This window comes from Serinus canaria, chromosome 1A, assembly GCF_022539315.1.
Source record: "Serinus canaria isolate serCan28SL12 chromosome 1A, serCan2020, whole genome shotgun sequence".
In the NCBI taxonomy this organism is placed as follows: Eukaryota; Metazoa; Chordata; class Aves; order Passeriformes; family Fringillidae; genus Serinus; species Serinus canaria.
The window spans coordinates 45,919,608-45,934,848 of NC_066314.1; the positions used below are offsets into that span (position 1 = coordinate 45,919,608).

At 42.3% G+C, this 15,241-nt stretch overlaps 1 protein-coding gene across 2 annotated transcripts in view; it reads left to right on the forward strand.

Moving 5' to 3' along the window:
* Positions 1–15,241, forward strand: part of UTP20 (UTP20 small subunit processome component) — a 63,362-nt gene that overhangs the window by 22,800 nt on the left and 25,321 nt on the right. Inside the window, exons 20-31 of one of the 2 annotated variants that reach the window (XM_050969705.1) lie at positions 168–247; positions 915–1,158; positions 1,726–1,932; positions 3,629–3,719; positions 5,420–5,505; positions 6,063–6,188; positions 6,725–6,891; positions 7,409–7,617; positions 10,324–10,467; positions 12,806–12,885; positions 13,711–13,937; positions 14,792–15,005. In XM_050969705.1, the coding sequence (XP_050825662.1) occupies positions 168–247; positions 915–1,158; positions 1,726–1,932; positions 3,629–3,719; positions 5,420–5,505; positions 6,063–6,188; positions 6,725–6,891; positions 7,409–7,617; positions 10,324–10,467; positions 12,806–12,885; positions 13,711–13,937; positions 14,792–15,005 (1,875 nt within the window). The remainder of the gene's footprint in view (positions 1–167; positions 248–914; positions 1,159–1,725; positions 1,933–3,628; positions 3,720–5,419; positions 5,506–6,062; positions 6,189–6,724; positions 6,892–7,408; positions 7,618–10,323; positions 10,468–12,805; positions 12,886–13,710; positions 13,938–14,791; positions 15,006–15,241) is intronic. The other variant, XM_009086631.4, reaches the window with a different exon arrangement.

The window sequence follows — 15,241 nt, forward strand, 5'->3', positions numbered from 1 at the left end:
GAAAAGGCAAGGAAGTGCTACAGCTGCATTGTGCAGATGTCCTGTCTCTGGACAGCCACATTAAAGCAGTGATCAAAGCCTTTGATTGTGGTAGTTGATAACTAGCTGAGTGACGCTTGCCTTTCCTTATCTTCCTTCTAATTTCATGCTGTATTCCACTTTGTTAGTTCTCATGCAAAGGAAATGGAGAATAAACAGTTCTGGAAGGTCCTGTATGAGCATTTGGAGAGGGCTGCTAGCTATGCTGGTAAGTCACCTATCCTAAGCATGGTTATCATAGGAACCTAGCTAATGGTGAATTATGTGGTTGTTTTTCAAGTTCCCTAAATTTATGTGTCATGGGGGAATTCAAAACCAGTACTGCTGTCATGTCCAGGGCAGGAGTGGAGAGGCTTGTGAGGAAGCTGTGTCCTCTGTCCTAAACACCAAGCAGTAGCTGGAAAAGGCCACCTGCATTACAGGAGGGAGTTGCAGGTTGTTAGAAACCCTGCAGCAATTTCATCTTTGCTTAAGGCTGGCACTGCTCAGACTGGTCAGGAGCAGTGCCAAAACCTATGTAATGGTGCAGACCATCTTCTTGCTCTGTGGAATTTTTGCACACAGCCCTTGCATGTGCTCTTGAGGTTTACCTATGGCCATATGCAATCTAATATTTCAATATAGAGTCAGAAGTGTGCAGCCATTTGTGAACTTCCCTGTTATTCCAGGGAACTGAGCCCAGTTGAGTAGTGCCAGGGTTGCAAGGTATCCTAGAATGCTTTCTAAGCAATGTGTGTTTTTCAGGTCAGTGTTAAATACAGTTGTGTCTAAACAGGTGCATGTCACCAAAGGTGTTACTTTTGTAATGGGGGATGGATTCCTTGCTACTGGTGGTTATGAAGTAACCTGAAAAGATTTTCTTACCTCTTCTGTAGAAATGGAGCTACAATATGAATTAGATGAACAGGAGGAGAGCATTGCTGAGACAGAAAGTGAGAAGATGCCAGAAGGTGAGGTGGGGACTGTCTTTCTGGAGCAGCTGAGGAGTAGAACAGATTGCAGTGAGCGGCTGGACCACACCAATTATCGGTTCCTACTTTGGAAAGCACTGGATAAGTTTCCAGACAGAGTGGAGCCTCGGTCGAGGGAGCTTTCCCCACTTCTTTTGAGATTCATTAGGTAAGTAAGATTTATTTTTCAGTTGATTGGACACATTGCTTTCAGTGTGTTGCTGAGCTTTAAGATTGGCTATCCCATTACAGACTTTATTTCTTGAATGCATGGCTGATGACATGTCTGTTTCCAGTAGAGATAACCTTTAAATTGGAATGTGGATTCTGTTAGAAACAAAGCAGGCTGGAATGAAACTTACAGTAGTAGGTCTCTGCTGCTCAGTCTCTCATTCATTGACTTGACATTGTCAGTCTCATTACTCAGTTACAGAGTGATTTCAGTGGAAATACAGTTCCTCTTTCATGAAAACACACTTTAGTTAGGAATCACAGAATACCAAAGTGTTTTTCCCCAGGATGGGGAAAATACTGATTTTGTTAGAGGCTGATTCAAATTCCTGCCCCTGGAAGGAAAGCAATGGTGTGCTTGCATGTCTGTGCACATATCAGACAGTGTGATGGACATAATAAGATGTTACAATAAGAATGGTGAGGTTTTTAGTTGATGTTGTTGCCCTGAAACCTTGAAAAATGTTATGCTTCTTAATTCCTTCCTTCCTTTTTTTGAACACAGAAATGAGTACTACCCAGCAGATTCCTTAGTGGCTCCATCTCAGGATCTCAGAAGGAAAATAAGTGGTACCATAGCAGCAAAACAAATACCCACTGAAGAGGTGAATGATGTTGCTATGGAGGAGGAGGAGGAGGAAGAAGAAAAGGAAGAAGGGGAACCAATTAGTATAGGAGTACCAAAAAAGAAAACAAGAAGAGCTGCTGCTAAGTAAGTATTTTTAGTTTTCCCTTTTGCTAGTGCTCTCATGGAAAGGCAGATTCAGCAGCTCACATTGAGATACAAGCTGTGGTTTTGTATATACTATTTTTTCTTCTTTTGCTTGTGCTTCATCATTTCTCAGTGGATTGCAAGTCAGAAATTCTGCCTGTACATTACTAAAAATCCAAATACATTGCCCAGGTTTTATCATTATCTCATTATCTGCTGACCTGTTTGTGGTGTGTTTTACTTTAGGCAAAAAATGTTTAGTATTCTGGAGTTTTCAGAGACTCTTGTACCTAATTTCCCTGGCTTCCCTGTGCATATCTGTTAGTTTTTGAAAACTGTGGGCATTGCCAAATGCTTTGAAAAATTAGATTATTTGTTTAGGTATTCTGATATTGGGATTCTGCCATTTCCTGCCCGTGACAAATCTTGTCTTCTTAGGGACCAAGGTTTTTATTTGGCAGACTGAAGCTGCATGTTGCTGAGTGTCACTGTTGCAGTGCTGAATACATGGGCTAAGTTGCTCTTCGTATGAATTCTCCCCAGTGATGACCCTGTCAAATATCCCTTACAAATACAGCACAGAGATTTATATTCTGACACTTCTTTTGCAAAGGATGGCCCTTGTAATGACAGAGAACTTCAAAATGTCACCTTATATGTCGGAACAAGACAAGTATTTGATATGTGACCTAAAGTGTCATTTCATCCCAGGTGTCCTGTGGGTGTTTCATTTTTTTCCAAGATTCTGGCTAGTATCTGCAAGTTATCAGCAATTAAAATACAGTAACAGTCCAAGATATTTTGTTGTTTTCCCAGCCTCCATCTCAGAACATCTGTGCAGTGAAGTGGAAACATTCACTCCGGTAGCTGTAACAAAGGCATGAAAGATTTACTGGGGGTGTGTTAATGAGTTGTGGAGTAACCTCCCTTCCCGGGTCAGGCCTGTGCCAGGGAGGACTCCCTCGTGGGGCTGCACCCTGTGTCCTGGGAGGCCTGGCTGAAGCAGGGAGCACCGGCTCCAGGCTCCCTGTGGGGTTCCTGGAAGGCATCCTACTCATTCCTTGTCTATGCCCAGCCATGGAAGAGGATGGCCCAGCTCAAGTGTGTGGAGGGTTCAGTGTAAATTAGCAGCTGAATGAGGATAGCTTCTACCAGTCCCACAGCACACATGGTAGAGGAGATTTCACTTATCCTGGTCTTCTCTGTCCCTTTCCATGAGGAGGACGTGGGGCAGATGTGAATGACCCTGCCAGTGCTAGAGGAACTGACTCCCATCTGTCCTTGCAGCCCAGTGTTAAGTCCAGTACATTCTGAATGCAGCCCATCATGTTGGTAGGAGCAACATGGGCACCAGTTATGGACAAGTGAATAAACAAAGAGATAAATACAGAATTTTGGGGTTCTAGGCTGGGTTGGCAGAGGGAAGTAAGCTGTGTCCTGACTGTACCCCTTTCTCATGAAAAAAACTGAGCCTACCTAGTGCTGCTGAAGTAAAGGATTCTCTGTGCAGTGATGTGGCAGCTGGAAGGAGCTGCTTAGGGAGCTGGACACTTTTTGAGATGTCTGAAATAATGCTGAAGACTTGGGATCCTCTTGTATTGTGTTTTGTTTTGTTTCTTGTTAATGAATTTTAACTGAAGTTCCCTGTTTGTTTGTCTCCTGAATATTTTTAAAAAATCATTGCTTTGTTTTGCAGGCAACTAATAGCCCACTTACAAGTTTTCTCAAAATTCTCAAATCCTCGTGCGCTGTATCTGGAACAGAAGTTGAATGCCTTGTATACCCAGGTGAGGCTGTCTGCTTACTTTACAAATACTACTAATAAATGAACTCTCTTATTTGAGAGCACTGTCTAATACTGAGGAAAGCTGTCATTTTCTGAAAAAGGAGCTGTCCTTGGGAGGACTTTCTAACAGCCTTCACTTGAAATGAGCCCCTTAGGCAAAGAGGTGCTTAAGATACCTGGCTTCGTTTGCCAGGCACTGGCAAACAGATCTGACAGCAGACAAGTAGTAGTCTTTGACAAGGTGGAAGAGTGGTTGCAGAGTATATCCCTTTCATTTACACTTCATGCAGGATATGGGGAAGGATTTAGAATCCAAAATCTGGGGAAGATCTAAGGAGATCTGTCTTTGTCCTACAGTCTTTTGTGTACTAAGAGAATGGCAAATATGTACAAGAGATTATCAAGCATCAAAAAAAGAATTTCTTCTTGAAGAATATTCAATTTGCTCCATTATAGGGATTTCCCTGAAAGAATTGTCAAAAGTATGACTTCTAAGAGGGATTCTAAGTCTTTATTTTACAATCCTTAAAATGGCTTTGGTTTTTAATTTTTTTAATTTTACAGGGTTGTGTTGGTTCCCAGTTTGTGGATTTATTCAGGTCATTGGGGTTTGCTCTCATTGTTCCCAGTTGGTTTTCTGAGGCTGTGCTGTTGAAAGCTCCATTCCTTAGTCCCTGAATTTGACAATCTCTAGTAGACATCCACTCTGTTTCAGTCTATCTCAAAGTATTGCTTAGAAAAACAGCTGATCGATGTGTTTGCTTGCCTGTGTTCTTAGCAAAATATTAGGCAGTCCTGTAAAGGTCAAATCACTGTGGGAAGAACAGCCTGGCACAAGAAGAAAGATTATTTCATCACTTACTGTTTGCATTTCTGTGTCTTAGAATATGCAGTGTCACGGCTGGTGTGTCCATCTGGCATAGGGATGTCATGGCAAAGTGACCTTTGATGACACTTGCCTGTGCTATTTAGTAGGAGACTGAAGAACTGATCAAGATGCTGCCTGGGGAAATGATCTGTATTTCTCAGCTTCTTTTCCCTGTCTTAATGAATCTCGGAATTCCAGAATATGCTGAGTTGGAACAGATCCAGCAGGGTCATTGAGTCCAGTTCCTGGCCCTGCACAGGACACCCCAAGAATAAAACCATGTGCCTGAGTGCATTGTGCAAACAGTTCTTTAACTCAGATAGTCTTGGTGCTCTGACCACTCCTTGGTGTTGTTTGGTGCCTAGGTTATGAAGAGTTAAGAGAGGGCGAATCTCACTGAGACTTTGCATACCAAGTCTTCCAAGTAGTTTGTGTTTGTCACAGGAGAGAAATACAGATATCTTGGAATGGTTTGGGTAGTCTGCTTTTTCATCCAGTCTTCTTAGACACACAGCTGATAACTGGTTTTGATGATAAATGCAAACTTATAGTGGTCCAAAAGACAACTATGAAAAAACATAAAATTATAACTATCCTATGTAGGTAGAAAGGAAAAGCATATATGAACTATCAGCAGCCATGGCCCTTTTTATGAGTGGCAGTTGTGCATGTACATCTTGGCTTTATACTGGCAACACATACATTCTGCTTCCATTTGAATAAGTTAGTCCAAAACCTGCTTGAGCCTCTAGCCTTTGGGTTGTTTCACTGTTTTCAGTAAGCACTTCTGCCTCCTAGATAGGGATTTATTTTCTTTCTTTTGTTATTTCCAGTTGCTGTCTCATCAAGACCAGAATGTACAGAGAATAGCTCTTGACTGTATAATGACATACAAACATCCTCATCTACTGCCATACAGGTAAAAGCTTTTATATTATTTTAGCATTGGTGAATTAGCCTGCTAACATATCAGAAGCCTGCTTTGGGGTCAGTTTTATTTGGGGTCCTGTATTTGTTGAAGACGTATATGTAAAGTTTAATTTTAGTCAGCTGTATGTTTTGTATCTAAGAGAGGAAATCAGGTCTTGATCAGTGTCTCTTTTTTGTTTAGAGAAAAATAGCAACACTTCCATTCTGTCCTAGAATAGTGTCAGTAGTGTTAGTAGTTCCATCATTTTCCAAGATGCCTTTTGTACTGATGATTTATAACCACCCAAAGAAAGTGACAGCATAAAACTGTAGTTTATAGTTAAATAATTTCCTTGGAATACATCCAGGACTTACTTGTCTACATGATTAGCTTGAACTTACTGGCTTTTAAAATATTTTTATAATAAAAGGGTGAGAAAATAGTACTTTAATATTTTGTATACAGCAAGGATAGATAGGTAGGTAATTAGATATAGATGCATCTGTGTGTCTATCTGTCTATTTTTATAACCCTACCTGCCCTCAAATATTGTTTATTGCCCTCAGGGAGAACTTGCAAAGGCTACTGGAGGACAAGAGCTTTAAAGAAGAGATAGTCCATTTCAGTATTTCTGAAGAGACCGCAGTAGTAAAAACAGAGCATCGACCAGATCTCATCCCTGTTCTTATGAGGTGTGTTCTGAAGTGTGAGTTCAAAAGCTTCAAGGCAGGGTACCATGAGCAGAGAGATGTAATGCTGCTTCCCATTTTGAATAGTTGAGATAAATCCATTCTTAATGGTATAGTTTGATGACTTAGTTTGTGATATTCTGTATGGTTTTCTTATTAACACATTTATATAATGTGTTATGCAAATGGTGTTTTCTTTAAAAACAGCATTTTGGTACATACTGTTTCTACTAAGGATTACAGAGGACCTGTGAGGACATTTCAGCTCGTTGAGTGTTGGCAGCTATTTGCAGTGATGTGAATTGTCCTGCAAGATAACCAGTTTTATACCTGAAGTTTCTAGCAGAGCTTCCATTGTAGAAGCAGAAGCTGACCTTTGACTAAGATGTTTTTGGACACTATGTAGCAGTTCAGCGGAGAACCTGAAGGGAGAACTTTCACTAGAGAATATTTTTAAACCGAGTTTCTCATGCAGAATAAGAGGCTGGAAAACAGATGGCTTGCTGAAAGCTAATGCAACTTCTTTTTGGTTCTTGAAGAATTCTCTATGGCAGAATGAGAAACAAAACAGGGAGCAAAACACAGGGCAAGTCTTCAGCGAGCACTCGCATGTCGATCGTGCTGCGATTTCTGGCCGGCTCGCTGCCAGAAGAGATACGGATGTTCTTGGATCTACTCTTTGAAGCTGTGAAGCAATTCAGTAATGGTAGGTAGGCCATAGAAACTGGGGATGTGGTATTTCCTGACTGTGGAGATGTGGGAGGATAAATAGGCTTACTACTGTTATGTGCTTCAGTTTGTCTCTTAACCATGCCTTGAAGGGATGAAAGTAAGCCCTTGGTAAGAAACTCAGATTTCCCCTTAGTTTCTCCTTACAAAGCATGATTCCTCTGTTTTATGTGTCCGAGGTCAGAAAAACTGACTGCAGCTTACTTGCCACAGCTGTGCAAGTAAGTTGTAGCAGGCTAGGAGTGGGTAGTGGCTGGCATGATAGGTTAGCCTGGGTATCATGGTAGTAAAGAGAGCTTGTTAAGTGCTCTGATTCTGTAGCAGTTGGAGACAGATCTGAGTGTCAGAGACATGGAGACACAGAGTTGTTCATATTTAAAAATCTGACTGTGAGGATCTGTAATTTAGGGCCAAATTCCTCTATTTTTCACTGAAAAATTATTCTTGGTAGTGATGCTTCCCTAGATAATTTGCTGTTCCTTTGCCTATCACAGGGCCTTGCCAGACTGCAGTCCTTCAAAGTATGAAAGAGCTGGATTTAGCTAAAGTCCTGCCTCTTGGGCGTCAGCATAGCCTCTTTAATGGTCTTGAGGTTGTGTTGAAAAACATGGGACATTTGATCCAGCAATACCTGCCTGAAATTCTACAGATTCTGCTCTGCATGACTGCAGTGGTATCCTGCATCCTCCAGCAAAGAGAGAAGGTACAGTATATGCAAACAATATACAAACATGTAAATCATGTTGCTTTCTCTCCTCCTCCTCTGAGCTTACATATATAGACAGAGCTTTACCAATTCAGATAAAGAGAAGTTGAATGCCATTGTGGAGTGAAGCTTAGCAATAAGAAGTCTGTTAAAATAGAGGCCTGTGGTGCTTGTCTGGGCTCAGGCAGTTCAGGCAGAGTTAATGTACTTAGAAAACTGATTTAAACTGTGTTTTTGTTTGAGTTAATGAAGAAAGAGTTGGAGGTGATCTTTGTGCATTGTTCCTACCTGTTTTGTGGAGAGATGGGCATGAGAGAGAGATAAATGTTCAGTTGTAAACATGTAACAAGATTTTATGGCTGGAAGTTGAAATTTGCCATAAAGATGAGGCTTCTTGACTGCAGGGATAAAACGTCTGAGCAGGGGAAAGAGAGGTTTAAAGTTCCTTGCCTGAAGATATGAGAGCAAACCTTGTCCATGAGGTGTTTTGTTGCAGGTGTTTTGTGATAATCCTCAGCATTGTGGATGATCACAGTGATTATCTGCCCTGCATGCCTCCTGTTATGGGACACAGGATGGACATGACTACTAGCCGTGCTTTCAGCACACTAGAAGCATCTTCGGCTCTGTATCAGGAGTCATACTAATCCAGTGTTACCATTTGGGTCTTAGCCAGGTATCTGCAGAGCAGTGGAAATGTTTTTTCCTTGCTGTGCAATGGCTGTACATGCAGAAGGGGTCAGGGGAGGAAAACATCCTGTTAAAGATTGGTTAACGTGAAGGTGGGGCGTGTTGGCTTATAGCTGCCCTGTATGCAGGGGGGCAGCACAGACATCCCTGAGCTCTAGTCCAGCTACTTGGGGTCTGTTTGCAGCTGCTCAGAAACTGTAACACTGAGCCAGGCTTTTCTGTCTTCCTGGTGCAGAGCCTGTTCATGCATTAGGTGGGAAACAAGCAAACTGCACAGTCATCATCATCACTGTGGTGTTGCAAGGCCTTAGGGGATGATGGCCTGAGCAAGTGGGAATGAATGTTTTGTCACCATGAGCATGTTCTTGCCACGACCCAGCTGTGAGCATTTGAGGTTAGAACTTCCTTTGAAAAAAATCCATCAGACACCTCCTTGCAATAGGCAGTATCCAAGGTCTCATAGTTGCCTGCAGGCTGCACAGAAGCTGGTACCTGTCTTAATTTACAAAGAGGATGAGCAAATTGGAGGATGTCAACATCCCACAGTCTGACTTCAGCAGTGCATTGCATATGCCTACATGTTTTCAACGAGGACAGGAGTTCTAAAAGCTGCTTCATTAACTGCTAGGAAAGCCACATCTTGCCAGAGTTGCTACAGTAATTCTGTCATGGTTGTATAACGTCAGGAGTGACAGTCTATTGTTTGTCTGAACTTAATTTAGCACTTCATTAGCCCAGGGGCTGTTAAAAGCTCAAGGAAGAGTGTGAGAAATCTGTTTATCTTGACTAATAATTAGAAGACATTCTCGGAGTTTGAGAGTAATTTATTGCAGACCGATACTGCCTGGAGAGTTAAACATCAACTTTGACCACTTTAAGACTTTGTCCTCTCAAAGGCTTGATCTCAGAGAACTCTTATGGTGATTGGGTAGTGGGAAAGCCAAAATGACTTCACTTGGAGGCTGCCATTAGCAATAGTATCCTGGTTTGTGCTTTCCTTGGGCTTTCAAACAGTTCATTTGCCACCTGGGAGCTGATTGCACTCCATTAGAACACATTCAGCATAGCTTGGGAGGTCCTGTTGCAAGACTTTGATAGGTTCCTTTTCCACCATCTCCTCTTTGTCTTTTTCACTTGTGATTTTGGATTCTTGGATCTACTTGCGATGGATCATGATATGGAGACCCAAAAGAAAGAGCTCCAATATCAGACAGTGGCTTTCATTTGCTCTCATGTGGCTTTGTTGTTTCTGAGGCTGAAGTTCATTACCTCTGCACTGTGGAGCTACTTCATGTGCTCATGCTGTGAGCTGCCTTGCACAGTATGGAAATAATTTAAGTTACTCAGGTCAAGGCTCCTCTCAGGGAGGAGAGTCAGAATGCAGCTCTGCATGAATTCCCTTACTGAAATGTTTTTCCCAAGAAAGGCTATGGAACATAACCACTAAATGGGTACAGGAAGCACCTTCCTGTAACCAAATGCTATAGCCCCCACTGTACTCTGCTGGAAGACATAATTGACATTCTTTCCTTCTCTGTTCCTCCCCCCTTCTCTTCGTCTGTTGATTTCTTCCCAGAAGATCTCAGTGTGCAAAGTACAACTTCACTTTGAAGAGTCCTTTCACTTTGATTTCGGTCCTTTCAAGTGTAAAACAGAATTGTTTAAGTGTCAGAGTTGGAAATGTAATTAATTGCGGTGTAGCTTTCTGCATTGCATCCAAAAGGGGCAGATGCTACTGGCTTAAACCTATCAGCGTGGGTTTTTTTGTGACCTGAAGGAGTCCTGTGTAACTGACTCAATGCAGGAACAGGCAGGCCCCTTCTAGAAACATTTAGGTCAGCTCTGAGGTGTAGATGGCTACTGTGAACAGGTTACAAGAGAAAACGGAAGTTTCTGCAAAGGATGTATCTGGATGTGGTCAGTCAATTGCTGGATTTAATTTCAGAGCAAGTAGTTGGTAGTTGTTCTGCCAAGGTCTTACTGGGTTGGGTTTTTTGTTGGTTTTCGTTACAGGTCCAACCTAGGTTGATTAATCCACTGAAGAATTTGAGACGTCTTGGTCTCAAGCTTGTGGCAGAGTTTTTTTCTGATTATGAGACCTACGGCTTTAGTGTGGAAGAGATTGATGCAGTTTTCCATGCTGTGGTATGGCCTCAGGTAAGTATTTCTTGTTTTTCCAAATAACTTGTTTGAAACGTACCATGCAGAAAACTCCAGCTGTGCTGGAGTCCATCATGTCAGTTCTGTCCATCGCCAGATTGGATGTGGTCTTGGACAGATTGTGGCATCCCAGTGGATCTGTGCAAGGCCAGTTTCTTGGCTCTTCTCTGATTAGTCCTGGAATAATCAAGTCACAGATTATAGTACAAATTAATTCATCTGAATAAAAGGGATGCCATTTCTTTGTTCTTTAACCACAGAAGCAGACTTCTTCCTTAGATGCTTCAAGGAAGCTAAATAACACGAGTCATTTCTAGATGTACCTTGCTGTTTTTCTGTGTGACAGTTATTGGGTAGGGGACTGCAGAAGCAAATGCTGCAGCAGGAAAGGAAGGACGCAGGAGGATCTGTCAGTGGGCTAAGTGGTCTTGAGCCTGCCTGCCAAGAGTTCCATGTGAATACAGTGACAAAGCACAGGCATGTGGCTTTTATCAGAGAAATTCAGATCACCTCTGAGCTTGGAAAATGCACTGCTGTGAGATGGAGAGAGAACACAAGATTTAAAATTAAATTATATTGTCTTTGTCAGTGCACTGGCTCTGGGGTTGTCAGGGAGTGCCTGTACCAGCTACTGGGTTGTCTCTGCTCTAAGAGCAGTTGTGTCCACGGAAAGGTGAACTGAGTAAGAGGGGCTGACTCCAAGAGTGCTCTTCCACAGAGGCTTTTAAGGTATCCAAATGTCCAACTTCCTTGCAGCAGAAAAGCCTGTTAAAGAGCATTGGTCTAGTCTGAAACAACAGAGCTGCTTCTCTAGACTTTGTGTTTGTTTACTCCTACACTGTTTCTCTGCTCTTTATGTGATATGTCGTCTGATTGATGTGTGGTATGGTTATGTGATACATGATATGTAGTATGGCTATGTGGACAAATAGCAGATAAAAGGTACCAGGCAGTGCATGTAGCTCTGTATTGCCCTGGGCTGGGCAACAGGGAAGTGCATGTTCCTGAGTCTTCTTACAGCCAGGGTGCTCTGTGGGAAAAGCAGTGAACATTTATTGCAGTTCCAGAGCAGTTCAGGCTATTGCAGTTCCAGGCAGTCAGCAAAGCGCTTAAAGCTTTCTTGGGGCACAGTGTTTGCAAAGTCTCAGTAACTCTGAACAATATGTACTTTTGTTACTAAATAGTTAGAATGCCTCTTGTCCTTACATATGTTAGGAAAACAGATGGTTTTGAAGCTTGGATGTTGGTACAATCCAGAAGCTCCCTCTGGAGTCTTTTCTGGTGAACTTCAACAAGATTTGGTTTTGGCAAAAGAATCGTTTTGGCTTGTGTGGTTTCCTTTTTTAAAACTACAGAAACTGAGGTGTGTAAAACTGGTGGAGAGGGCAAATTGTTTTAAGTCTGTTGAACCTGCAGTTGGAGTTTGCTGTTGTTCACAGCCCGGGATTTTGCTGCAGAGACTTGTTAGCCTGCAGAGCAGCATTCCTGCAGGATTGGATTAATGGTTTACACTCCATTGTATATAATTAAAAAAGATCTCTGGTTTATGCAGGGCAATAATATTACCAGGTTTTGGGACAAGAGAAGAAGATTTCTAAGATCCTGGCCATGATGGTCAGAGCTTCCTTCTTTTCTGTTATGCTCAGGTCTTGAGCAAACTGAGCTAGTCCAAGCCCCACGTGCACCATTCTGCCTGCCACCCCTGAATGCCCTGGAGCCTGCTCTGCCTGTGTGGTCACTGCAGTGCCCTGCCAACAGTCACAGTGGGAACCCACGTGTGTGACTTGGGTGGAGCCTGTTGGGCTGTGGAGTGGCAGAGAGGAGGGTGCCCTGTGTCACCTGAGCCTGTGTCCAGTCATGAAGGAGCAGCAGCTATTCTTGTGGCTCAGGCTGGCCACCTCTGAGGTGGGGTTGTTTTGGACACAGAGCCCTGTTAGGAGATCCCATTCACAGGATGCAGTATGATGTTCCAGCCTTTCCAGTGAGGCCCTGGAGGTACAGACCAGGTGCTGCAGTCAGGGCATAGGAAGTGTGGGATGAGTGAATTTTGGGTGCTGTGCTTGAGATTTCATAGGTATCTGTGGCAATTGTGAGGTGTTGTGGGAATCTAGTTTCAAGGGAAGGCAAAAATGGTGGCTGGAATACTGTATAAACAGGAGTGAAATGATGTAAGAGTCATTTGACAAATATTGAGGAAGTTGGAAAATTACTTTATAAAAGGTTGAAATTACTTTATAAAAAAGATAAACTATAGAATGTGAGGTCTTTGTTAGAGATGAGGTTTTCAAGTGGCTTTACTTGTGTTGCGTTGGTTTCTGATTTTTCTCTCCTTAAGGTCTGCAGATTGGCTTCAGAGAGTCAGTATTCTCCAACTTTTCTGCTCAAACTCATTCACACCTGGAGTAAGAACCCCAGGTAAGTGTTCTTCTGGCAAAGAAGCCTAAGTACTTCTGAATACACAAAGCACAAGGTAAAAAGAGCACACTAATAGACTGTGAATAATTGTGTCCAAACCCATATTGTCTTTTTCCATTAGACTCTTATTCTTTTGATAGCAGTCAAAGCAGCTGGAAAGCTTTGCAGTTTATGCAAGAACTCACATTTTAAATAGGCTATTTTTTCCATGTATTGATAAATAGGCACATATGCAGCCCAAACCCAACTCACAAGTGAGGAGGAGGTCTGACTTCTTAGGGATATGTTTTGGCCAATGACTTCTTAGTCTTACGAGATGGGAAAACAGTTTTACAATATATAATTTTATTCATGTTTTTGTGAGTCTCTATTTCTTTTTATTTTGCTAAAGAGTATGGGTAAGTTCAGCATAGAATCTGTGACTGAGAGTCTGTTACTGAAAGTTGTAAAAGAACTTTTTTTGATTCTGACACTCTGAGAAGTTCCACCTCAACTGTCTTGAGTGATTTTCTTCTGAGACACCTCATTGGTAGGCATGAAGACCTTGACTACAAATTTCTGTTAAAAATTATGTTGGATCACTAGGTTAGGAGCAGACTAAGAGGAGACTCAGGCTGTGGAGAAAGGATTAGAAAAGGAACTTGATAACCTCTCAACCTTCTTTCATTGTATTTTTGATGACACTTGTTCTGGTTTTTGTGTACTTTTTTCTTGGTTGAAGTGGAAGACAGTCATTATTTTTTGTGTGACTTCTCGCACATAAGAATTATAAGCTAAAAATTCTGAACCTAATTTTCAGTAAACCTTTTTTAATCTTTCTCTCAGGTATTTCCCTTTGCTGGCCAAGCAGCAGCCAGATCATCCAGAGAGTGATATACTGACAAATGTTTTTGCTGTGCTGTCAGCCAAGAATCTGTCTGAGGCCACATCCAGCCTTGTGATGGACATTGCTGATAGCCTTCTCAACAGCCCAGATTTTGAACCCACAGAGCAGGTTTCCAGTTTGAGCGTGACTGACTGTGTTGTCATGGCCACTGGAGACGTGACAGAAGGTATGCCTGCCTGAGAGTTCTGAGGAACCTGTTGGGTGCTTTAGATGGAGGTGTTAGATTATGGTGAGGTTGTCCAAGAATACTGGGGAAGAGGAGCCTCCCGGCAGAGATGGAAACATCAATGTACAAACTTGTGCTCAAGAACTGCAAAGTTCTGCTTGCTTGATGACTGATGAAGTCCATGTTTGAGTGTCAGGGTCCTGAGCACAGAGAGATTCCTAATGAAGAGGGCAATGTTGACCTGTTCTGTCTGTGAAGCTTTGCCTGATACAAGTTCAAGAACTGCATTGCTGACTTGGCTCTGCACCTTACACCATGTTTTATATAAAGGCCCCATTCCTGTATGCACATGATCCTGTATCACTTTTATGTTTAGTATGTGCTCCCTGGCTGGAAAGACCTGGCATCTTTGAGAGTTAGTAGACAGAACAGTATTGTGCTGTGTTTGATGCTGTGGAGACAGCATCAGTGTGCTGCTTTCACCTGCAACCTCAAAGCTAGTGGAAAGGGGCATGTGCCCTTCTTATGGCAGCTTTGATTTTACACAAGAGGTCAGTGGTGGAATAAAGAAAATGCTGCATCTACAAATGCTCCAGTCGTTGTAGGAGATGTTGCTACTGTAGAAGATTGTCCTTGGTACCTTCTGATAAGCCTACATATACGAGGGCTGTTACTGGAATCTGTGGGGAGAGTGGTTTGTGCTTGCTTTGATCACATCTCAGATGTGTTAGACTTGGTCTCAGCAAGTGCTCGTGCTTCTTCCCAGCCACCAGCTGCCCTGCATGTTCACAGCTCCCATTTGCTTATTCTTCCACTAATGAAGCCTCCTTTATCCTAATTTCCCCTTTGTATAGGGTTGGATCTCCCTTCTGTTTCTTGGAGCAGCGTTTCTTGGGTGTTGCTAGCTGTTGTATCTCTTACAGAGCCCCTCAGCCTAGGTTGCCGGTTGGTCCTGCCTCATGTTCCTGCCATACTGCAGTACTTCAGCAAAACAATGTTGAATGTGGAGAAGGTGAAAAAGAAGAAGTACAGAGCTCAAGTCAGCAAAGAGCTGAGTATACTTTCCAAGTAAGTGATTCTTAGAGCCTGAAACAGTTCAAAAGCTGGATGGAGTGAGGAAGAAAGAGGCTTATTGTAATAGTTTCCAAATTAAAAAACACCATGTCTCAACTTTTTAAAATTTGTTGTAAATACCTGGATCTGTCATTGACCTTGCTATTTGCTGGTTATTGAGGTGATAAGTTTTCAGAAGTTGATTCTAGCTGATTTTGTTGCTGGTACTCAAACCTAATATCTCTTGAGGT